The 24,934-nt window shown below is 31.2% G+C and overlaps 1 protein-coding gene across 1 annotated transcript in view; it reads right to left on the bottom strand.

The window, feature by feature from the left end:
• Nucleotides 1-22,423, bottom strand: part of spidey (hydroxysteroid 17-beta dehydrogenase 12 spidey) — a 31,569-nt gene extending 9,146 nt beyond the window's left edge. Inside the window, exons 1-4 of the mRNA XM_089709146.1 lie at nucleotides 22,152-22,423; nucleotides 1,634-1,680; nucleotides 884-959; nucleotides 427-592 (exon numbers count right to left, since the gene is read on the bottom strand). Of these exons, the coding sequence (XP_089565272.1) occupies nucleotides 427-592; nucleotides 884-959; nucleotides 1,634-1,680; nucleotides 22,152-22,305 (443 nt within the window). The 5' untranslated portion in view covers nucleotides 22,306-22,423. The remainder of the gene's footprint in view (nucleotides 1-426; nucleotides 593-883; nucleotides 960-1,633; nucleotides 1,681-22,151) is intronic.
• Between the last annotated feature and the right edge of the window lie 2,511 nt (nucleotides 22,424-24,934).

The raw sequence follows: 24,934 nt of genomic DNA, 5'->3' as shown, positions 1-24,934 counted from the left end.
GAACTTATGGTTATTGAAAGGCCAGTAGCTTAAAACGTTTCGGAACGTATGAAATGAATTGTTCCCGCGAAATAGTAGGTAGCTACAGAAAGTGGGTACGAATTTGAATATCATTCTAAATGTAGAAATTTAAACGTATTGTATTCAGAGCAAATACTCATCAGCATTTTTAATTATTTATCAACTTACAGTGTATTTCAGTCTCTTTACTAGGGAAATAAGGTTCAAATCAGTAGGTGTATATAGTTCATATTACCGCGACATAGTTAATTAACCTTATAACGTTATTGCACATTAAGCTTAATACTTAATGAGGTAACGTGACATGTCTTCGTTTTTATGCCAATTTCGCCAAATATACCGTCTCCATGTCACATATTCAGAATGATGATTAATGCACTTGATCTAGAAACTATTAACGCTTACCAATCAGGGATTTCTGTGAAATACTCCGGATAGCTGTACGAAATACCAACATTATTGACTAGGGTTCCTATTTCAAGATCAGTAATTTCTTTGGAAATTTTGTCGTAAATTCCTTCGTCGCCGAAATCAGCTTGAATTATTTTGGTATTTACTTTGTAGTCGTTTTCTGAAAATGAGGTATTTTTTAATGATACGAAAAATTACAGGAGTCTTAAATTAATAGATAGATTCAAATATTTTGTCGTACAATATAATAAATAGCTCTTATTTTCAAAGCTCAATCTATAAAGCTTCACTTTTTATATGGGATAAAAAACGAAAAATTATAATAATCAAACATTTACTTTTTCATTCTTTGAACATTAACTTTTCCCAGGAAAAACCAGTGTAATTATAGACCAGTCTGTAGAATCATGAACCAAAAACTTAGTTTATTGGCCCATGGTAGAATACATACCTATTTCAGAGGCAGTTGCTTTCAACTTATCAATAGAACGACTGACTAGAATTATATCACAGCCTCGTGCAGCCAACTGGGAATAAACAAAAGTATTGAATAAAAACAAAATAAAAGTATAGGAAATCGAGTTAGTAGGATGCATAGTATTTATAGATAGGATATGGATCTATATAGTCAATAGTATTCACTATTCACTAATAGATCCATATCCTACCGACTGTTCTAGCATTTAAAAACCCCTGCAAATGCGATTTGAACAAAAACAATGTTGGAATGAATGAAATAAATAGGTAACTAGAAATAAAGACCAGTGATATTCTTTTAGAAATTGAGTAGTCATTCTTTTAGAAATTTATAACATCTATGGCTCTTAATCTTAAAACGGTTTTAGAAAGCAACATTTTCTAATTCCTAAATTATATATACTTACTTATAACTCTTTTTTTTTTGTTGAATACGTATCAAATGAACAGAAGAAAGCTATAAAAGCATTGACCAAATGTATAAGAACAATATTCTTATACATTTGGTCTCTAATAAAAATGTAAAAAAAAAACTTTTCTGTATTCAACATAGAAAATTAGTTATCTGCAGCGTGTTAGCAAACATGTCAACACACCTCTCAAAAATACAAAAGTGCATATCCAAATTTGACTCAATGACCTACAACAGGAATCATGTTATTTTTTCATTTATTTCTATAATATTCAAACGGCATATTACAAAAAAAAATATACATGTACTCACCTCAATCGCGTATTGTTTTCCAATACCATCAGTGCTGCCAGTGACCACTGAAACAAAAGGACAATTTTATAATCTGAATTTTTTATATTTTTTCACATTTTTTAAACTAGCTGTGGAAAATAATAAATGTAGCCCGCACTTATCAATACAAATTCGTGTATATTGCAATATTTTTTCATACTTTTTCAAGATTCTAACAACTCTACATTGATGGCGTGGAGTGCCTTTTTATAGACATTCATAAAAAATACTATTTTGGGCGTATTTTTTAAATTTAATATAGAGCAGGTAGAAAGTTATCAGGAAAGGTATCAGGAGATCAGAAATGATATAATTCGTTGACGAACAAACTTGTTAATCAAAACAAATTTGATAACCTAAATAAAGAAAGCATTCGGAAAATCCTTTTGTTTAGAATATATTTATAAACATCCGAATCTCATTAAAAACAAAGAAGATAAACAACGAATCTGTTTATTTTAAGGTTTATTTACATCCTCCCTTGAGAATAGCAAGACTTATATTATATTTACAATCAAATGCTAAAATTACTGTAACGAATAGTATTTATTGACGTTTCAAAAGTGCTTCTTGAAGAAGTCTTATTGAATAAATAAATGTTGGAGTTTTTTTTATTTTATGAAAGGCGAGTTTTGCCCACAAGTAAGTTAATTCAAACGGTCCACAATCTTACGTGATTTCGGTTACCTTCTGAACGCTTAGTCGACAATTCACAGGAACTACTGTATTTGCATAATTTGCAATTGATAAGACACGCAGGCGTTGGCTGCTGGAGCAGAAAATATGTGCAGCTAAGCAAATATTGCCGCAATATTGCACGTTTCATTGTATTACCTATTGAAATAAGTTAATCATAAATGCAGAGAGATATAAGAAATCATATCGATTGTTTACATTTTTACGTAAGGACTGGAATCTGGATGCATTGGTTCTTGGTCTATAATTTGAGACATCTACTAACTTACTGAGTACTTAATATAGTCATATTTTTGGTAACTTTGATTTGATTAACTTTTCGTAATAAGTTTTTTGTAGATTTTTTATAAAGACATTAGTATAAATGAAAAAAAAAACTTTTAAAGATGTCTAAATAAAGTACTATAAATGATGCAGGTTTTTTCAAATACCATGTAAAATTATTAAGCTGGTCAATAAACTAACAAAAAATACAGGAACGATTATTTTTTACTTTGTGCATTATAAAATAAAAATCTTGTTTCAAATTCCATGTTGTTCACATTATTGCACTTTAGACAGGTCAATAACCTCTTACCTTGTTTCCTCATTCATGAAATTTTTTACATTATGTTAAATAGCATTCCGACTTGGGAGCGTTGCGCTCAATTAATTGACTTGTTTTGAAAATTATAAAATACTCTATTGTCCTTTTCTTTTTGGAAAATCTTTAATATTTAATTTATGTTAACCAGAAGAGTGGCTTATCAATGGTGTTATCAGTACATCCCTATTAGATAAACCTAAGCAAACCATAATACTAATTTTGTAGCAAGTACCCAGTAATATATAACTAAACAGAGTTTCGATGACTATAAATACATTAAAATTTACTTAAAAACATCCTGAATATTAAAAACTAACTTTCTCTTAAAATAAATGAACCACGCAAAGTTCAGCAATAAACAACCTTGTTAATATAAGGTTAAGAACCTGATCCCCTTGAACTTGTGTTTAAGTGTGAAAGTCACGACTGCAATAACGAAGCCTTCGTTAATTATGACAAATGAATTTAAACTCTATTCAGTTATAATACGACGACTTTTCAAATGATTTATAGCTTACATATTAATAGATCCAGAATTAATAGATTTTGTTTTAGCAAGATTATCGCAACTTAGGGAAAGATTAAAAATTGGTAAGCTTAACAACAATATTTATATAGAAAGTTTTTTATTTTAAATATACTTTTCGAAAATGAGGAAAAATCCAAAAAAACTAAATAAAACACTCAATAAATTAAAATTTAAATATACGTAAACGTACGGTAGCAGATAGTATAAAAAAGTTCGACTTTTGGACCTAATATTATATTGACGTCAAATACGCTGACCACTACCTCAGAGCTGTTTTTGTATGCAAATGATATCCAACACGATTTAAATACGATATTCTGTTTGAAGTAAACATCGATATTTTTTGTAATTCACTTCACTTTAAAAGTCGTAAAGAACATTTAAAAGCATTCGATGCAAGTCGAATAAGAAAAAAATCGATGTTGTTAATAATTTTAAAGTATCAAGCAAAAAATAAAATGGTAGCGTGGATAAATCCTTTCAACTTATTATTCCAGATATTATTTACTTAACTATTTATTATAATTAATTTTTTGTGACGTTTTCGCATAAACAATGAAAATAAATCCATACTAATATTATAAATGCGAAAGTAACTCTGTCTGTCTGTCTGTTACTCAATCACGGCTAAACTACTTAACCAATTTTCATAAATTTGGTATGGAGATAATTTGATACCCGAGAAAGGACATAGGCTACTTTTTATCCCGGGAAAATGACGCAATCCCGGAAATCCCACGGGAACGGGAACTATGCGGGTTTTTCTGTGACTGCGCGGGCGAAGCCGCGGGCGGAAAGCTAGTATTTCATATATTTTTTAAATTATTAAAAATATATCTAAACATGGATGTTGATCGGACATAAAAATACGCTTGGCAAAGTCCTTCGGTATGTCGATTAAAGGCCTACTAGAATCATAGTACCATCAATTCGTATAGGAGCTACCGACGTTGACAAGTGAGAATTTTAGTATAGTTGGTTCTTTGATATACTGTTCCTCTTGCTATTTCGATTAGAGTCCGGGCTGTCTGGCTGGTCGCAGTGGTTGCGTTTAGTAGTGCGCATCTTATCTGTACAGGATAATTTCCTTAATTTTAAGTCATTTTTTAACGCGTAATTTTTAATATTTTGCCTTTAGATAGATCCATCAGACATAGTTTTTTTATTGCAAGACGTTTTTTTCGTTGTTAAATAGGTGCCAGACGCAATTTTTTATTTCGTTTTTATAAAAAATTCAAATTATTTTAGAATGTCTGTAAATTTCATATTATGTTCTTCAAACATAATATAATCTAAAATTAATTAGCCAGACGCTAATTCGATTGTTAAGTATTAAATAATGTGTATAAATAAAAAAAAGTAATGAAGCATGCAGCTCATCAGCTAGTGTATTTTAATTATGCGACAGGAAATAATTGCAAGAATACAATATTATTTACGTCTTGTTCTTATAAATAAAAGCTAAAATGAAAAAAAAAATATATAAAAGTGAAAAATAAAATATTAAAGTTACCATACATTGAAAATAGAATAAAATCTATATCAATGAAGGTTAACAATTACATTGTTAAATTTAAAAAGCCATCTTCATAATCATCATCATCTTCCCTCACACTGTCAGAATTATTAATGTTATCGTCTAAGGAGTTGTTATTGTTTTCCAATATTCCATCATCTGTAAACAACTAGAAAATTAGTAATGATGTACACACATACACACACACAACACACACACACCACACCACACAAGATACACACACGTGAACACACACACAGTACACACTCGCATGTTTAAGTTTGTATTGAATTTAACTAAAGTAGTTAGCATGAATTTATATAGCTAGTATACTAGCGGTCCGCCCCGGCTTCGCCCGTGGTACCTACATGTTTAAACTATCCTATCTCTCAAGTTGGATCGAACTGCACATGGTGTGCGAATTTTATTATAATCGGTTAAGTGGTTTAGGAGTCCATTGAGGACAAACATTATGACACGAGATTTATGTATATATATTAAGATTAATGAATTAATATTGTTATCATCATCACTACATGGTATAAAACAAAGTCGCTTTCTGTGTCCCTATGTCCCTTTAAATCTTTGAAACTACGCAACGGATTTTGATGCGGTTTTATAAATAGATAGAGTGATTCAAGAGGAAGGTTTATATGTATAATAACACCCATTAAATAGTGTAAAAGTACTGTTATTTTTGAGGTTTCTAATGTGATGTCGTAAATAATTACATTTTTTCCACATACAGTGCAAACGCAGGCTGAACCCTACGAGTTTTATCAAAATAATATACTAACTATAATAGTACACATTGAAAAGGTCTACAGAAAAGTCCGTGATGGTGTATATATGTCTATCTCTTATGGATAACCCACAATAACTTTTTTTTGTCATTTACTTTTTACGACAAATAATAATGGCTAATTTTCGAAGCGATTTTAACCAATAGGTACAGCATTAATCCTTAACCAATTAAAGACCTTGAATACATTGTTCATTTAATATAGATCTATATGGCCCTTTACACCGTATGATTTAAGTGAATATTTTCGAAGATATTACAGATTTAAAAATTGCGGGACGTAGCGTTTGCGGCGGTACCGGCCGGCCGCCCGGCTATATATTTTATACCCGTGCGAAGCCGGAGCGGGCCGCTATGTTTTTATATTTAACGTTCACAGTTTTTCTGTAGTGTATTTAGTATCAGCATTGCACCCGTGCGAAGCCAGGGCCAGGCGGGTCGCTAGTTAGTTATAAAAAAAATTGTTTTGTATAGAAGATTGTTGATGTACCCTAATAGTTTATTTTTTAGCCTAAGGAATAAAATGTACCAATAGAAGGTACTTGTTCCCACAACACAGGGAATCCTAGAGTAGGAACAATTCAATTTCTATGCATCGTATATTTTCGAATAAAAAAAAGTTATTTTTTATTGTTATTTAATTTTCGCGGCCGACCCTTTCTATCTCTCTTGCACTTTAAACTATCTCTCCATATACACAATCACCAAATTGTTATATGTACTTACCTACTTTCACTACGTTTTTATTTGTACATATTTAATACTTAACAATCGAATTAGCGTCTGGCTAATTAATTTTAGATTATATTATGTTTGAAGAACATAATATGAAATTTACAGACATTCTAAAATAATTTGAATTTTTTATAAAAACGAAATAAAAAATTGCGTCTGGCACCTATTTTACAACGAAAAAAACGTCTTGCAATAAAAAAACTATGTCTGATGGATCTATCTAAAGGCAAAATATTAAAAATTACGCGTTAAAAAATGACTTAAAATTAAGGAAATTATCCTGTGCAGATAAGATGCGCACTAAAAAACGCAACCACTGCGACCAGCCAGACAGCCCGGACTCTAACCGAAATAGCAAGAGGAACAGTATATCAAAAAACCAACTATACTAAAATGACTTTTTTTTTAACGTTAATAGCTCCCGTACCAAATGGCGAAATCCCTTCTTATTAGGTGGAGCCATTAATAAATAATAATAAAGAGAAGAAGAAGAAGAATCATAGCATGACAGAATTCATGAACATTGCAGGCACAGATTGCAGGTATCTTTCAACTAAAACTCTATTCTTGTATTTTTGGGTAGAAAAATGGAACATTACACGATTTCATACATCTTTAAAAAACTCTCACTTATCTTTCACGTATTTTCTATAACTGGTTGTTTGTAATACTAATCCAAATTTATATAATATTTAAATATTCTCAAGGAAATCATTAGCTCCTCTTAAATTAACATCCGTTTCAAATAAATTGCCATAACAAAACAAACACATATCGCATTAATAATTGTAATGTTATACATAAAATAAATGAGACCTTGTGTTTTTCCATATTGCGGAAATAAGCTTTGGTCAGTTTAAGAAATTTATTTTTTTTGTGAAGGCAATCCAGCGGCGATTTATTAAAAATATAACGTAGGAAGCAAAGAGCACATAAAATCCTTGTCAAGGATGAAAAACTACATTAAAATTTATAATTCTACTTAAATATGTATCTAATCGAAATAATTAAGATTTTTTATTGCATTTTAGAAGATCTTCCATTTTTTTTATCAAAAATCGGGAAGTCAAATTGTAAAATACATATAGGTAGGTAGGTCAAATCGTAATCTATAAAGTTTAGTAGACATTATTGTAAGTGTACCAATAAAGATTTTTGGACATTTCTTTTGGCTTTCAATGCATCGCAATCGCATTTGAGTCATCCTTGAGTGGCAGTTTCAATCAAAGCTACATTTCAGATAGAATTTCAATTGTTACACTTCCTTTAAAATTTTTGACCAAGGAAGCGGGAATAACTGATCCCAGTTATTCAGCATCAATATCAATGAATATTCAATTGAAATACAGGAAATATTTCCCACTTGTCGGGGAAATTCATCAGTTGATTCATTTGACCCGGTGGGAACCAACCTTCAAGCGCATAATGTGTGTTATGGACTTGTTTTAGATTACTTCTGTACGAAACATTTTTAGTTGCATAATAGCGGAGATATAATTTGTATTTTGCTTTGTACATTTACTTTACATCAAACATTCAGAGAGCATTACATATTGCACTCATCGCAGCGTTCCCGTTGTTGCACTTTAAACAATATCCGCATCGTTTGCAGATGAAATGTAAATATTTTCAAACAAACACAGTTATATTTTGAACATACCGGAATCAAGGTAAAGTATAAAGAGTTTCACGTTTGTATTGTATTGTTGAATTTCATACTTGCGACTGCTATTGTACGGGTAAAAAATGATAAATTGCACAACCTTTCATCTCGCATTTCGCTGTTTAACGGATGGACTTTCAAAAATGCTTTCTGATTATCATGCTTATGTTATTTTAATACTGAATTTCTATTAGCGAATTAGACTGCTTCATTATGATGTGAAAGGGAAATGAGAACAATATCATAATAATATGTAGGATAATAGATATGCTTATACTGAATACTTCCGCGCAAATACTTCCAGAAGTGTTAAATATCACCTCCTAAACTTTATAACTTTTAAGACTAGATATTACATTGTACAGGGTGTCTCAAAAGAAAGTTTATATTTTGTGGATGAATAAAAAAAAAGTAAGCGGTGTATTGAAAAAATGCGTTTATTAATTATTGAAGTGCATAATATGGGAATTTATTTCTTAAAAATAATATCTTCCAAATGCAGTCCATTGCGTTCACGGCACTCATTTAATCGAACAGTAAAATTACAGTATTTATGACAGCTCGGCAGGTAGACACAGTGATGGCTGCCATTTCGTGCCGGATATTTTCTTTTAAATGCTCTAGAGAAGTTGGTTTGTTGGCATACACTTTAGATTTAAGATACCCCCACAAGAAATTATTGAGGATAGAAATTAGCGAGGAATTATTGGCCCTTACTTTTTTGAAGACGAAAGGGGGCGTGCAGTTACAGTAAATTCAGAGCGCTATGTAAAGATGATAGACGAGTTTTTAATGCCTGCACTGCATAACTTTCCTGGCTATAACCAGAGAACATGGTTGCAGCAAGACGGAACTACATCACACACATCCAATATGTTTTTACCTCGAATTCATGAAATTTTCCCGGGAAAATTGATCTCTAGGAGAGGTGATATAAATTGGCCTCAACGCAGCCCTGATTTAACTCCCATGGACTTTTTCTTGTGTATCTTTAATCTAAAGTGTATGCCAACCAACCAACTTCTCTAGTGCATTTAAAAGAAAATATCCGGCACGAAATGGCAGCCATCACTGTGTCTAACTGCCGAGCTGTCATAAATAATTTTACTGCTCGATTAAATTAGTGCCGAGAACGCAATGGACTGCATTTGGACGATATTATTTTTAAGAAATAAATTCCCATATTATGCACTTTAATAATTAATAAACATTTTTTCAATACACCGCTTACTTTTTTTTTTATATTCATCCACAAAATATAAACTTTCTTTTGAGACACCCTGTATAAGTGAAATCACGCGTTCATATCCACCCCCTTCAGGCAGATTAATTTATATCCAAGAAAAGGGATATAACTGTAAAAATTAAAGCGATGGCTATAATGAAATTTTGTAAATTCCTTTACCGACCCGTGTTAGATCGGGCTCTTAATTTAGTGGAATTTTAATAGGGTTCTCCAGACGCGAAATTGTATTAGATAAATTGCAATTAATAAAGTTTTTGCATTGTTTGATGGATCGTTTTTTAAATTAAATCCTTATTACCTGGGGTGGGATAAGCTGTTATTTTTATGGCCTTTTTTAAACAGATGGGTCTCGAGCATATACACCTGGATTTGTATGCTTGTTTGAATTAAATCCTGTTAAGAGGCTTGCTCTGTAACGAAATATGGGGGTATGCAACACAATTATGCATATTGGATAAATAATGACTGAAACTTGTACCTATTGTTAGAGAATTTAAACTTAATATTATACTTCCTATTACAATATACCTACCACGATATATTAAATGTTCGGAATAATTAATTACATCGCTTATGATTGAAATAAAGATGCTATGCTATGTGCTTAACTAAGGATATTAGTTTTTTGCCTACGTCCCAATCAAAATAAAAATCTAGTTTTTAATTAGTGGAATATACATAAACTTACAAAGAGTACCTAGTTTTTTACTTACATTTTATTTAAATAAATGTATTTTTGTGCACGGTACACTTAATATGTTGGCTTACTTAGTATGTTGGGTTGGTTGGCAATTATAAAGCTTGTTTCTTTCTTTCTTTAATATGCGGGTATTTACAGACAGACAGAATCGACTTTTTATCATAAATAGTTTTACATTCCTACCTTTATGTGCATAATATGTATTTACAATATAAATTATAAAATAATAAATTATTATTAAATTTGTAAGGCAAACTCTTGATATGGTTTTATTGTAATCATATTGTAATATTTGCAAGCATATTAACACGCAAGTGTAATATAAATAAAGTAACCAGTTGTAATAAAGTGATAAAATACTTTGTCAAATATCAATATTTATTTAACATTTTCATCGTTATAATAAAATATAATCTATTATCATAAATGTTTAATTAACCCTTAAATTGATTTCGTCCGTTTTAAAGGACATAGTATTTACAAACATGCTGGCGCTGTTATAGCAGACCTAAGCTTCGCTAATCGGTATATTGGGAAGGTACTAGCTATGTCCTTTGCGTACATGCAGGTTTTTTTACCAAAGCGAAGTACAGTCGCGAATGGTGACCATTTGAAAATTGCAAAAAACGATTCTCTTGACTCTCCTGATAAAATTGATAATAACTGTAAGTATTTTGGCTATTTTGCTTATAATGTTATATTATTAGTTAGAATACGATTGTAAGTATAGTATTTTGACATAATTTTTACATATTTTACAATATTTGGAATAGAAATCTTAGTTTATATACGATGTCCCATAAAACGGACGTTGACAACTTGGAGTATATACTAGGGTATTCTTCACATGTCCTATGTAACGGACGTTGCCAATAAGGCCCTCCATTTTCAACGTCATCATTTTGATACATTTTTCTCTATTTTTAATATGTTTTAGAGGAGCATGACTTGGCAATCAATAAAAAAATTCCCTCACTACCTCTGGCGGAAGCTGAAGAGTCTGGCGTTGAGTTGAGATGACGATTTTGAAGGAAATGTAGACCTACGGGAATGATTTCACTATGATAACAGTGTCAATCATTTACCCCCAGCACCATACCTTCGGAATTATACGACAAATTGATTTGAGACACAATGAAGACCCAAAAAGTCAGAATTTTTACCATCAACAAAATATTATTGCTGCAGAATTACAGCCATTACATGCGGTGCGAGATGAATCTTCCCTACTTCTCAGTAGTTCTTCAGCCACAGAATCATGTTACTTACCAAAAATACCACCCAATGTTTAAAAATTTAAATAATAATACCTTACAAATTAAAAAACTGGCAGAAAATGGATATGTATGCCAAAGAATCCAAAAAAAGTGATTTAAATTTCCTGTTTGTTTTGGTACTTCAGGCATGGTACATACGACTTCTTTGCATACGATGAAGCAAACACATCTCAATCTGTACAATATAAGGAATGGGAAGAGGACTTTCTTGGTGTATTAGATATGTTCTCAGGCTATGTAATACTATTTCTATTCCAATTCTTAGCATATTCTTAGGCTGTGATTTTTGGGAGTGTCGTTTTTTAAAATCCATTATTTTTAACGATATCGTCAAAGTTTTAACCAACATTTTAAGACAGATGTTTGAAAAGCTTATTCTAGATCGTCTATAATTATAATTTGATAATAATTTTGAATTACAGAGTTGAAAATGTGCATTGTATTCATGTACCACGGTTGCAGGAATAATGTGCAATGTCCGTTATATGTGACGGTTCAAACATGTACATATAATTGGCAATGTCCGTTTTATGTGACATAGTGAAAACAATAGAAAAAATTAAAATTTTTAATTTTTTTTTTCATTTTCCTCTTTTCTATCCTAATTCCAACACATCCTCCAAATTTGGACATTATAAACACAAGTTATCTAGGGGTGACAATTTAAGGGTTAATTCACACCTCCATATTTTATAGAGCCATTTGTTGTCTTCCTCTAGCTATCTAAATTGTAAATATTTAGGAGTCCATTAAAATCCATTTTTATTACAAAATGACTAAATCCATACTAATATTATAAATGCGAAAGTAACTCTGTCTGTCTGTCTGTTACTCAATCACGCCTAAACTACAGAACCAATTTGCTTGAAATTTGGTATGGAGATATTTTGATACCCGAGAAAGGACATAGGCTACTTTTTATTACGAAATATGTACCACGGGCGAAGCCGGGGCAGACCGCTAGTATTATATAAATACAAGAATAGCCAGTAAATATCTCTATAAAGGCATAAATAATTATATCTATCAACGCACAGCCCAAACCACTGAACGGATCGGGCTGAAATTTGGCATGCAGGTGTTAGGACGTACTTTAGAGAGAATTTTTATAAATTCCACCCCCAAGTGGTTAAAATAAAAAAAATGATACCATATTATAATAATACTTCTTAACGCGAGCGAAGCCGCGGGCAAAAGCTAGTCTTTAATAAATTACAAATTGTCCTGTTTCCTACATCAAGAGAGGTGTAGATTCTCTATTTCAGTTATATGGATTGTGTGATTTTATTACCTGAATGACGAACCGAACGCACATTTGTTACACAGTACATTGCTCGATACCTGCAGTCAGTAATTTGAGTCATTCACAGCAATTGAGCATTGTAACTGAAACCTTTGCTAGCATTGAATATACGTAGTTAGATATTTAGTTCAAAACGGATAAGGAGAAATGTATCCCGAAAATCTAAATTGAAAAAGTAAGTAAATAACGTTAATAATAACGAAATTAAATAGCACAAGAATGTAAGCTTCATAACATAAAAAAGTGTTTCGAATGTTTATTATAACTTAATTAGCCTAGCATTGATTTACCTTTTCTAGTAATAATTAAATATAACCTTTTCTATCTTTGTCAAGGATTATGCTATTAAATACTGCGCGCCAATAACATTGCATTTCCATTTAAGTATAAGAATATTACATTATCATGCAAACACTTGTGATCTATTTTAAAGGTCAGTAGGAAGCTAAATATATTAAAATCGAGTTAAAACTAAAATAAACAAAACGTACAGCCAAGTGAACGACTGACCCTGAATTTCAATTCTTCAATATTAATTTCTAGAAATTATTGCAAAATATTATATTTTGTTTGAAGAGTTGGAGGGCTATTTTGGTCGTAGCTATAGGAACTAAATATTTGTGAATTTATGTGTCTTCTTGTGGGGTGTTCGGCAGATCGACATTTGTTCCGCTGATCTAGTATTTGATTATAGGGCAAGTAGGTTCTCGTTTTATAACCTGCCAGGACAGGTTAAATATTGAAGTCTTAAAATGGAGCACAATCTAGGTCTCAACGATTCTATGTTTACGTGTTGACCAATAGTTTCCAAACAACTGTTTCATCAAACTACATCATCATCATAATCATCAAATCAATCATCGTTCCCTCTGCTGTGACACGGGCGTCCTATGAGGGTACAGGCCATAATCCATCACGATGGTCAAGTGCGGGTTGGCAGATGTCACATGTCGTCGAAGTTTTGATTCTTCAACATGTCGGTTTCCTCACGATGTTTTTCATCACCGTTTCGGGCAGTGGTGATGTTATCCACATGCTCAGATACATTAAAAAATCAATTTATTTCCTAGACGCTCGCTTGGTCTTGAACCCCCGACTTATCGATTTGAAGTCTGATGTTTTCACCACTGAGCCACCACTTCATTTTGATCACAATCAAGTTTCATTAAACTTGATTATATTATGATCAAAAGGAAAATATAACTTTTTAAATGTAACGTCTGATCTTGTTTTGTTTATTTCATACTGAGAAACCCCGATCGATACCTAACATAATATTATCGTTAAGGGCTTGGTCTAGTAGTGCAAACAAATGCATCCTGTCATCCTATATGTAAATAATACAAATGTACTAAGGGAAAGTTGCTCCACTTAATTTTTAAAAATTAAATCATTCGTATGCATAATTTAATATTCGTAATAAGTACCAAAAATGACAATTTGAAACAATTTTCGTGAAAATTACACCGGGTGATTTTTTTTTTATCAGTACACAAAATTTGCGAATACTTTCTATTGATATATTCAACTTCATGTTTATATAACTGATCAACTTTTACAAAGAAATTTGGACGAAATATAAAAAAAAATAAGCTTTCCATACAAAATGCAGAACTCTATACATTTTTTTCGACCTAAGTTTCTTAGTGAAAGTTGTTCAGTTTAACTAATAAAACGGATAAACAAATTTTGTATATAATAAAAAAAATGTAATGTTTGTGTTAAATGAAAACAAAAGATATTTATTTCTGACTAGCTTCCGCCCGCGACTCCGTCCGCGCGGATGTCAGTCTTCGCGTCTTCTACAGATTTATTATATTATGACGTGTAATATATAGATTTATATTGATAAACCTAATAAATCTTTTGCTAGCATTCTGATGCTTTATCGGTTGCACTGGATTTATCTCTTTTTTTTTCAATCGCTTGAATGATATAGGATGGGTCCTTGATGGGCATCGAATGCTGAAGTCTCGAATCAATCAATTCTGACAGTAGGCAATTTATGTAAAATCTTGATAATGGTCCATCATTTTATTTTGCCTAAACGTTACATACTTTTTTATATATTATTCTATTTTTAACGAATTATTCACTCCAGTCCAAACAGGAAATAAGCAGACTTCTGCTTCTGCAACGTTTAGTTGTCCCTGAATTTAGAAAAAATAGTCATGATTCTTATCTATGACAAAAGTGTTATTTTTTGCATTGTATTTCAAATATTAAATTTTTTTTTAACCGCATCTTCCGCATTCATGTCTTTTGCCGGAATTAGACATTTAACTTCTACTAGTCCCATTTTCCCTTTTTGATATGGGAGTGTATTTATAAGTATAAAGTAAATTTTTTAGATATTTCTCGTTATACTTTTAAAAAGTTATTATTGTCATTTTGCTCATTAGGTAAAGTAATTTCGATATCAGTTTTAAGTTTTTTGATACCTGCAATAATAACGTCATAATCGCCTGCACATACTTATCGATTACACCCTGTATACAATCCACCATCCACATTCATAATGTTTTCCTGTCCTCCTCTCCTTTACGCTGTTCACCAATACATTTGAAATGAGTAAATCTGCTACCACTGAAGGATGTTTCATTGTGATCAGCAAATTTTCACCACTGTTGTCGATTATTTGTTTTTCATTTTTAATCGGCAATAGGGAATCATCAGTTTTGTTTTTTGCAGATTGGTGATGTACCCTAACAATACGTCGAAAAGGGAAAGCATCAACGAATTATCGTTTTCGTCCTCTTTTTTTATTCTTCGCGTCTCTGTTACTTCTGTTTGTTTAGTTCTCAACACCCACTGAATTTTCTATGTTATTGTGATCTTCCATTACATCTGAGTTTTGATGATGTGATGATAATCCATTCGTTTTAATATTGGTACTTAGAGTTGGTAGACTAAACTAGAAATGGCGGACTAAATTTGTCAGCGCGTCTGTAAGATCAGAATATAAAACCAACATCCTGTATTTAAGTTACAAAATTAATAATCAAACAACATGCCGCTACGTTGAAAATGACTAGAAGAAAAAATTAAAACACCTCGGATCAATAATTTTGGAGTAAACAAATCATTTTCCCCGTATGGGGATTTCCCCGGATGAACTTGGGAAGTTCAAGTTCTCAATACAAGTTTATATTATATTTCGTATTTCTCAAACGAAAAATAAACATTTTTGGAACTTCAAAAAAATTATATTATAAGAAAATTTATGAGCTTACTTTAGTTTTAAAGAAATATACATCCCTTTGCTGACACCCCGTAAAATAAAGAAATTGTTGCCAATCACCTTTGCAATCTATTTGGTTTCATTAACTTTATGTTCGAAGATAATTTTTTTTCTAGTATGTAGTTACACGCGTATTTTTTTCGTTTATTTTCCATATCGAAATCAAATGTTTAAAAATACGAATATTTGCACAAAACTAAGATAAAAATAATCAATTAACAAAAATATTAAATTTAATGAAGTAGAGCAACTTTCACTTCGGTATGAAGGAAAATCGAGCGTAGAGCACACGTCAGAACGCTCCGGCCCAAGGAGCGCGACTAAAGAAATTCGCTAGGATTTTTCCTAATTATTTTAAATATTTTTTTAATATTTAAAGAATTATCAAAATTCAAAAAAAAAAATTTTTTAAAGGATTAATACTCATTGGTCTTCAACCAACTCGAATAAATTAATGGAAAAAATAACTTTTAGCAGTATTTATCAATAGATTTTGTAAGGCAAAAAATGGGAAATTTAATGAATTTATAACGTTCTAATTAAGAAAATCATAAGTTTTTCGGCAATTGTATTCAGCAGTTTTTAATAACGACTATATAAGGATAATAATGCGCTGATCAGATTGTGTAAATTGTAATCGGTTGCAACGTAGTGAGTGCACAAACTTAGCTCGAAATGTCTTTGGGGGAAAAAGACTTATCTTGAAGGCCTGATTAAGGTAACATAAAGTAACTTTATAAATGTGAAAAAATTCACGCGCATTGCGTATATAACACTAATTGATAAACAAGAAAAAAAAAATCAGTTTATCATTTCATTAGCCGGGAAAAAATTGTCAAATAACTTGTTGAAAACGCAATTTTGCTAGACTGCAGCCTTAACAACCAAAACATGTAAAGAAAAAAATCAGTTTAGTAGAATGTTGTTTTCTCTCATTTTTAGGGTTCCGTACCCAAAGGGTAAAACGGGACCTAAGGACTAAGCCTCCGCTGTCTGTCTGTCTCCAGGCTGTATCTCATAAACCGTGATAGCCAGAAAGCTGACATTCCACAAATGATGTATTTCTGTTGTCGCTATAACAACAAATACTAATAATAAAAAATAAAAAAAAATTAAGGAGGGTCCCCAAACAATAAATGATTTTCTATCTATTATAGATGATAGTACGGAACCCTTCGTGCGCGAATCCCACTCGAACTTGGCCGATTTTTATTTAATTTATTTCTTTGACGTCAATATAATATGATCCTCAAATATAATGAATGGAGGAAATAATAGTGGAAATGTTGAATTTCATTTGCAATGATAACAAAACATAAAAAGCTTATTAATTATTATTTTTTTACTTAAATGACGTCTTTATTTATATCCTTGGGATCATTTTTTACGTTTTGTATTTTAATACGATTAGCTTATAATCTTTTGTGGGATGTAAACAATCTCGAATTTGTTTTGCAATTTGTAATTTGCAATATTGCATTCAACTTCAACAATATTAAGTTATTTAGAAATATTGAAGTTTGTAACACATCCGAAAAGATTAGTATGAATTATATAATTTTTTAGATTATGATTTTTAATACTTATCTTTTATTTATACCTACTATATATTACGTTTTAACCAAGTAGGTATAGCCAGTAAGTATAACGTGAGCGATATTAAAGATAATATGAACAAGTATTTATACCTATAAATCTATATATTTATACCTATATGTACCTATAAATCTTTGTACCATAATAATAAATTACAAGTTCTGCTATTTAAACTAAAATGTTCCGAATGCATGCGTACTAATATTATAAAGCTATCTAAACTAATATTATAAATCTGAAGAGTTTGTTTGTTTGAACGCGCTAATCTCAGGAACTACTGGTCCGATTTAAAAATTATTTCGGTGTTAGATAGCCCGATTATGAGGAAGGTTAAAGGCTATAAATCATCACGCTAAGACCAACAGGGGTGGACCACTGCGGGTAAAACCGCGGGGCACAGCAAGTAACTTAACTATACGGAAACGGCACTGAAACAAGAATACTTAAATGATAAAATTAACATTATTTGAGGTGCAATAAATCGTAAGTATTACTTTGAAGTTTGAATGTTCACAGAGCCAATAGCTACTGAGTTTATACCTATAGCTGACAATAATATAATTATTAGTTAATACATTTTCAAATAACCATATTAATAACAAACTCAATTGGTACTAGGAAAATAATAAAAGTAAACCTGTTCAATAAACTCATGCTTAATTTTTTTCCTTTTATAAAACATTAAAATTTAAAATAATCAAGTTGAAAAACTATGAAATAAATTTAAATTTTAACAGATTCTTCCATTCACAGTTCCCTACCTACCATTTCAAATTTGTAGCCATTATACGCCGAGAAATCGAATATTAATTTGATTTTTTTTTATTTAAAAAGGGAATACCTAATAAATTAGCAAGTAGTGGCGTAAATATTATATTTGCATAAGTATTTTATCCATCATATACCTACAATCAAAGTATTCACTACAATAAGTTGCTCTGTCGGTCTAGAGTCGCTTACAGTGTCGGGTTTCAGGTATTTTGAAAATTATAGTATAATTTCTTAGTAAAATAAAAAAGCCCTAACTTTGAAAAAACATATTTATTACCTATTACTTACCTAATAATATTATAATGATTGATTTATTCTAGTAAGTTATGGGCAAATATTTAAACGAGTTATCTGCGTACGCCGTACATACAAGTTGAGAGTATAGCAAACAATTTGTTTTTTTTTTTTCAATTTACTTTAGTAACGTCAGTCGCATCCGGATATATTTTTATATAAGTACCGATCTAATATCAAATAAAAATATTGTAGCGGTGGCCGCCCATACAGTCTTTTCCTGAACAATGAAAAGTAGAGTGTCATTTTTACGTTTTTTCTTTCCGTACGAAACTTCCCTATACTTTTTTTTAAACAAAAATTTTCGAATTTGTCGAGCCCTTCTCGAGTTTTACGATTAGCAACACATTTGGATATTCATTTTTGTTCTATCTGATTGATAGATGACAAATAAATTGTGTTTGAGATTCTACACAGCTATTTACTTACTAGTAAGCCTGGAATAATTTCATATTATTATTAGTTATTCACTACGTCTTCCTGGTGTACAATTATAAAGAAACAAATCAAACTATTCTTAGTAGGCAATTATAATACAAACTTAGTAATTAATGACTGTTTGTTATGCTCGCATAAACTCAACTCGAATTTTTGAACCAGTTTTTTATCGCTTTTATTTTCGTTCGGTTCGTCCAATTAGTTTATAGCGTGATCAACACCGCTGATATTGAAAATAGGCTTTGGTTTTGGAGCCATAAAGAATTTGTACAACCATTGGTATAAATTCTTTTTTGACATTCTTCGGAGAGATTCCTGTTGTAATAGATCACGGGACCGTTCACCATCACTTTGGACTGATCGCATCAGTAAGTAATTGATCCAGTCCAGCTTAGTACAATGTGCTCGCCACTCTGTACTAAGTGGTACAAATCATCAGAAATGGTGATTCGTTACGGGTCAGGGAACTTACAGAGAAAGAGATGATAGCGTACATCAGGAATAAGCAACATCAACTTTAATGACGACAACTCTGGCAAAGTGTGTTATTTCAACGCGCCGTTTGCGCGAGTCGCTCCTCGCGTCGGTCGGCTTGTCAAGAAAACGCTGGGCAACGTTAAATTCGAGATATAATAATATGTATTTAATAATTACAGGGCTTCAGTTGAAAACCAAAATTTAGCACGTTTTCTGCAGTACATCAAAATACATATCCTTATATAAAAATTATTTGCAAAGTCAGAAATTTCATTATTAAATAATTCGTTTTCGATTTTTATTTTAGCCTATTTTTATGATTTTATATGATCGAGCAAAATACACGTGGTTGTGTAACAAATTAGCACACTTTTTAGGCACTATATTGAAGTGTATTGATTATTTTTTCTAAAAGCGTCATATAATTGCAAATGCATGAAAAATTTGATCTTGCAAACCAATTTTACTCCGTTTCGCTGACGGGACTACTATAACGGCCACACTACCGTGATAATATGCCAATAATTATTGCCACAACTTTATACAAAGTAGGTATCATATTGAATTAGACTTAACTGGTACCTAGTAGGTATCTAACTTATTAGGTTCCGGAGAAAGTGTAGGGTAAAAGTGGGATAGATGCCGCACGGGGATAGATGCCCCATTTTCAAAAAACCTCACTTCCCAGAGTCGTGACTACGAATTAATGATTTAAATAGGAGCTCCTATCACCCCGTACCTCGGGTACGCATGAGCTGTTGTTTGGTGAAGATGTGTTTCGCTAGTGCGTGTTATAATATCCGGGGCGAACTTCACGAACACGTTAAAATTTAAAAAGGTTGATATTTGCCTTTGCATAACTTTATAAGTATTAATAAATTTCACTATATTTCTTATTATGTCTATACACTAGTTCATTAACTACAAATCTAAGTGAAAATAGTGGCTCTTTTGTTTTTATTCAATAAAAAAAATACTGGGGCAGCTATCCTTATCAAAAAGGATAGTTGCCCCTTTTTTTTCGAGGGATAGATGCCCTTAGGGGCCTCTAAGGGCCCTCAATACATATGTACTGTATGTTATTATCGATAATCACAGGAACTGTTTATATTTTTACCTGATTGCGTCAGAGGTTTTCTCTATGTTAACCGATTTTACTCGTTTAATTTGCTTTTTTTTGTTATGTATACTTACTTATTAATGATCTGCCCTTATACTGATTGTAGGAGAACGCCACGAAAATACAAAAGAAAAGAAGGAGTGCGAGCGCAAGTATATTCTTGGACAACAGAACAACTATGTTAACATGACATTTACTGGTTTATCATATAAATTTTATTAGATTTCGCGTTTATAGAGTATGTAAGGCATCTATCCCACTCTGTAGGCATCTATCCTCCTTAGTATTTTCATGGTGGGGCAACTATCCAACTAGGTAGGCATCTATCCTCAAAAAAGGTGTTCTACAAAAATATTTATTACACATTATCTATAAATGATAGGATAAAAAATATATATAGTAATTCAAAACAGATAATTAACCTAGCTATATTCATACAAAGTGTTCGTATAAGATTCATGTTTTTAAAATTATGAGGCTATTTCAAAAAGTGGGGCATCTATCCCACTTTTACCCTAAGTGATGATGACTGTTACCTACCTATTTAAAAAGTAAGGCAAAAATTTGACGAGGGATGTTATAATTATCTGAATTTGAAACTTCTGCTTCATTGCTTATTAATAGATTAATGTGTGATATCCCAAATGTAGCTACTGGGTTGGGGTTTTCGTTTACTCGTAAGCCCTTTAAAGCTCAAACAGCCGTACACACTGAGATGAAATTAGGTATCCAGACAAGCCTGGCCTTAAATGACATATTTAAATCTTTCTGGTGGTCATCTTAAGTGACGCCTTGTATTTGATCTACTTATTCTTAAGTTGCCTACTACAATATACCTATCTACTTCTTTATTTTCCGATAGCTAATAATTTAGTGGATAATAACTTATCTATTTACTCCATTTTATATCACGACTTCGCTTATGTTGTTTTTTAAGTTATAGGTTACTACCTATCAATAACTAATAAAACTAATAGGTTATAATATTACGTTATTGGTGATTGGACTTCATTAATTAGCCATCAGCGGAAATCGCGACTAATTTAGGTTCTTTATTTTAGTTACCTACTTAACGTAAACTTTTTTAACTTATCTGAAGAACATTTTTTTAAGTCCCTACTTGAGTTTAGACTTTTCACTAATATACTTTTTCTGTTTGTTACAAACCACTTTTACTTGGAAGTGAAAGTTGTTACGTGAAGTTATGATGACGATCTTTCCTGTATGTATTATTATAATATTTTTAATATTAATATTAATAATAAATATAGAAGGAATATATTTTATGCTTATAAAGTTAGCTAGACACAAGCCGCGCTAATCCTATTGGCTATTTTATTGTCATACGGGACCACAAGATGGGCCCGCAATAGGTCAATGACCTTCTGAATGACAAACATATTTTGCTAATAATATTGTAACCCATTATTGTAAGCGCCGTACGACAGTTACAGTTACAATTAATTGAACAATAACACTAACTAAATAAACAAATAATGATACTCACGTGCCCACTTTCCTTTCGATTTGAAATCCACTTTATTCACTGCTGGTCCAATAATGTAAGTATACACCACATTTACGAAACATTTTACTATATAGAACAGTAAACCTATTAGGAACGCGAGTCCCAACTTTTCTAAGGACCCATAGTGTGCCATGTTTATTTAATTCACAATTTAATTATTATTTTTAGGTTATTATTAGAGAGAGTGAACCACTTCACTCGGCCAACTGACACAGTTAACGCATGCGCACTGACGATCGAAGAAAGTCGCCATGCGCATCGACTGTTCTGAAATACGTCAGCGGCCGGCTTCCCGATTGAGATAAGGACGGGAATAAAACATATACCCTTCTCGCTCTGGAGTCTTATCGTAGAGGTTTCAGCGAAAATTAACAACTGAAATATTACGTACGGGTTATATTTTTAATTCAATAAAATAATAATTATGGTGTAATGATTTAATTTAGTTGATATATTTTGCGTGTGCTACTAGAGAAAAACACATTGAAACTAGATTCGCGTTTTAATCGCATGTTTTTGATAATAATATATGCCTAACAGGTTATAAAGCTTTGAATAATGAGGTTGTATGCTTCAGGGTTGCCTATTTGCATTTAATATGTATTTTCATTTAAAGTAAGTATAAAAAACGTATTACTTAACACACTTTTTTAATCCTTATGATTAGAAGTTAGGATATCTAGATTGTTACTTCCTATTAGACATAAGTGTGTTGTTGCAATTAATAATTTATAATTAGGTACTTACGATGTGAGCTGATGAAGTGAGACTACGTGAAAATTGTTTATTTTCTGAAATCTTAGTATACACCTAATTCATAAATGATTTAGAGACAACCCTAGTTATAGGTACTTGAACAACACTGCGATCAATCATAATGTTATTTCATAATCTAAACAATTTCCTTCCTCTAAAACCTGCATTGAAATAATACAAATAAAAAAATGCATTTAATTTATAATATTATAGGTCCTTCTTTTGACTTTTTAATTAGGTATAACTAATTGCCTCTCCGAAGCAAGGTTATTATTTTTATAATCGTACTGATTTGTATCACATTTTTGCCGTCCTCAAAGGATACTGTACATTTATTACTACTCCATACTCATAAAAAATTAACTTTATATAAAAAAAGATCAAAACAAAACCCAGAAATAAGTATATCTATTTTGAGATTAATTTCGAGTTAATGTTCGGAATATTGAACCTTATAAATTATAATGAAATTCGGAATAAACTATTTCAGGACCTTTTCTCTGAACAATGAAGAATGCATCTAAATTTTACTTCAGATCAATAGCTTTTTCGAGTGGGCACATTATCACAAATTACTATAATATTATAGTTACTACGGTCTACATTATTTAGATACAAAACACATTTTTTTTATATTTCTTAATAGAATTAAAATAATGAAAATAATCATTTATAATTGAAACAAATTAACACACGGAAATCGCCTTTAAACTTTAAATTATATTTTTCAGCAATTAATTAATTTTGACTCAGTTCCGCTTTTTAAAGAAACAGTGCTTGTAAAATGATTATATTTTGTATCCTATTGCATTAAATTTAGTATCTATTTTAGTTCATAGTTTATTTTTTTTAATAATCTACAATCAAATTAATAAGAAAACGGAATAAAGTAAGTATCGATGTCAACCAGACTTTTTCATAAAATTTAGAAACCTAACTAACCTTGTAAAAACGTAGTAAAAAGTGTAACAACCTTCAACGATGTTATCGCTTGTTTCTTATCCGTATTTGATCACGAACGCTATAGAAAATGTAATATAAATTACATTTCTTATAAGTAACATTACTTGAGCGAATTTTTCCTTTTTCGTTTTAGTGAAACTATTCTAATATAAAGAAGAAATTAGAAGAAGAAGATATTGTTCTCAAGTGATGATATTATGATCAACACAGACCATTGGTCTGTGATAGTAAGGATAGATTCTTCTCAGAGGAACTCTTGCATTCACAAAATTTCATAGAAGACGAAATGTTCTAACTCTACTTTATAAAGCATATAAAATTAAATATATTTTTTTTTTGTGAAAAAATTATTGCAAAGTGTAAAAAAGGTGTGATAATTTATATTGACAGTGCCTGCCGTGCGTATACTCATCATTACTATTATCAATGGCAAAAAAAGGACCAAGGTAATAAGATTTTTAAACAATACGTAGTGAAATAATAATTAATCGATCAAGCAAAAACAATACGTTATAATCGTTATTATATTATAAATAGGTGTCAGGTAATTTTAATAATAAAAAATACCTACCCTTCCCTGGATATTCTTACCGGAAATTACTAAGATTGTGTACTTAGGTAATCCTTCCGTAAGGGATGGAATTCCTTTTCCTCTCCTATTAAGTATAAATAATATAATATATTTTGTCAGTAATTTGAACAACGGTTCAAATTCCTGATTAGGACATCTAAGGGTATAAACTATAAATTATTTGCACGCATACTTGCCCATTTACGTATGTATTGTTATAAATTCTAAGGGGAAGAGTAACCTCTTTTGGTCAAAGGTATTGAGTCCATACTTTGCATTCATTTATTTTATCGTGTTACAGTTACGAGTCTGTCTGGAACATTATGGAGTGCTCGTACTAGAGAAAGTTTACGTTATTTCATATAGGATCGTTTGATTACTAAAATTTGACCTTTTTGTTATAATGGGTCTAACCTACGTATTGCAAGTAAAAGAGGAAATAAAAAAAAAGATTCTGAATTAGCAGCTTTTC

Source organism: Colias philodice, chromosome 21 (genome assembly GCF_061535455.1).
Source record: "Colias philodice isolate Cphi_HAF_F1 chromosome 21, ilColPhil1 Martin Lab GWU primary, whole genome shotgun sequence".
In the NCBI taxonomy this organism is placed as follows: domain Eukaryota; kingdom Metazoa; phylum Arthropoda; class Insecta; order Lepidoptera; family Pieridae; genus Colias; species Colias philodice.
The sequence above is the reverse complement of the archived record's forward strand: the minus strand, read 5'-3'. Positions and strand labels throughout refer to the sequence as shown.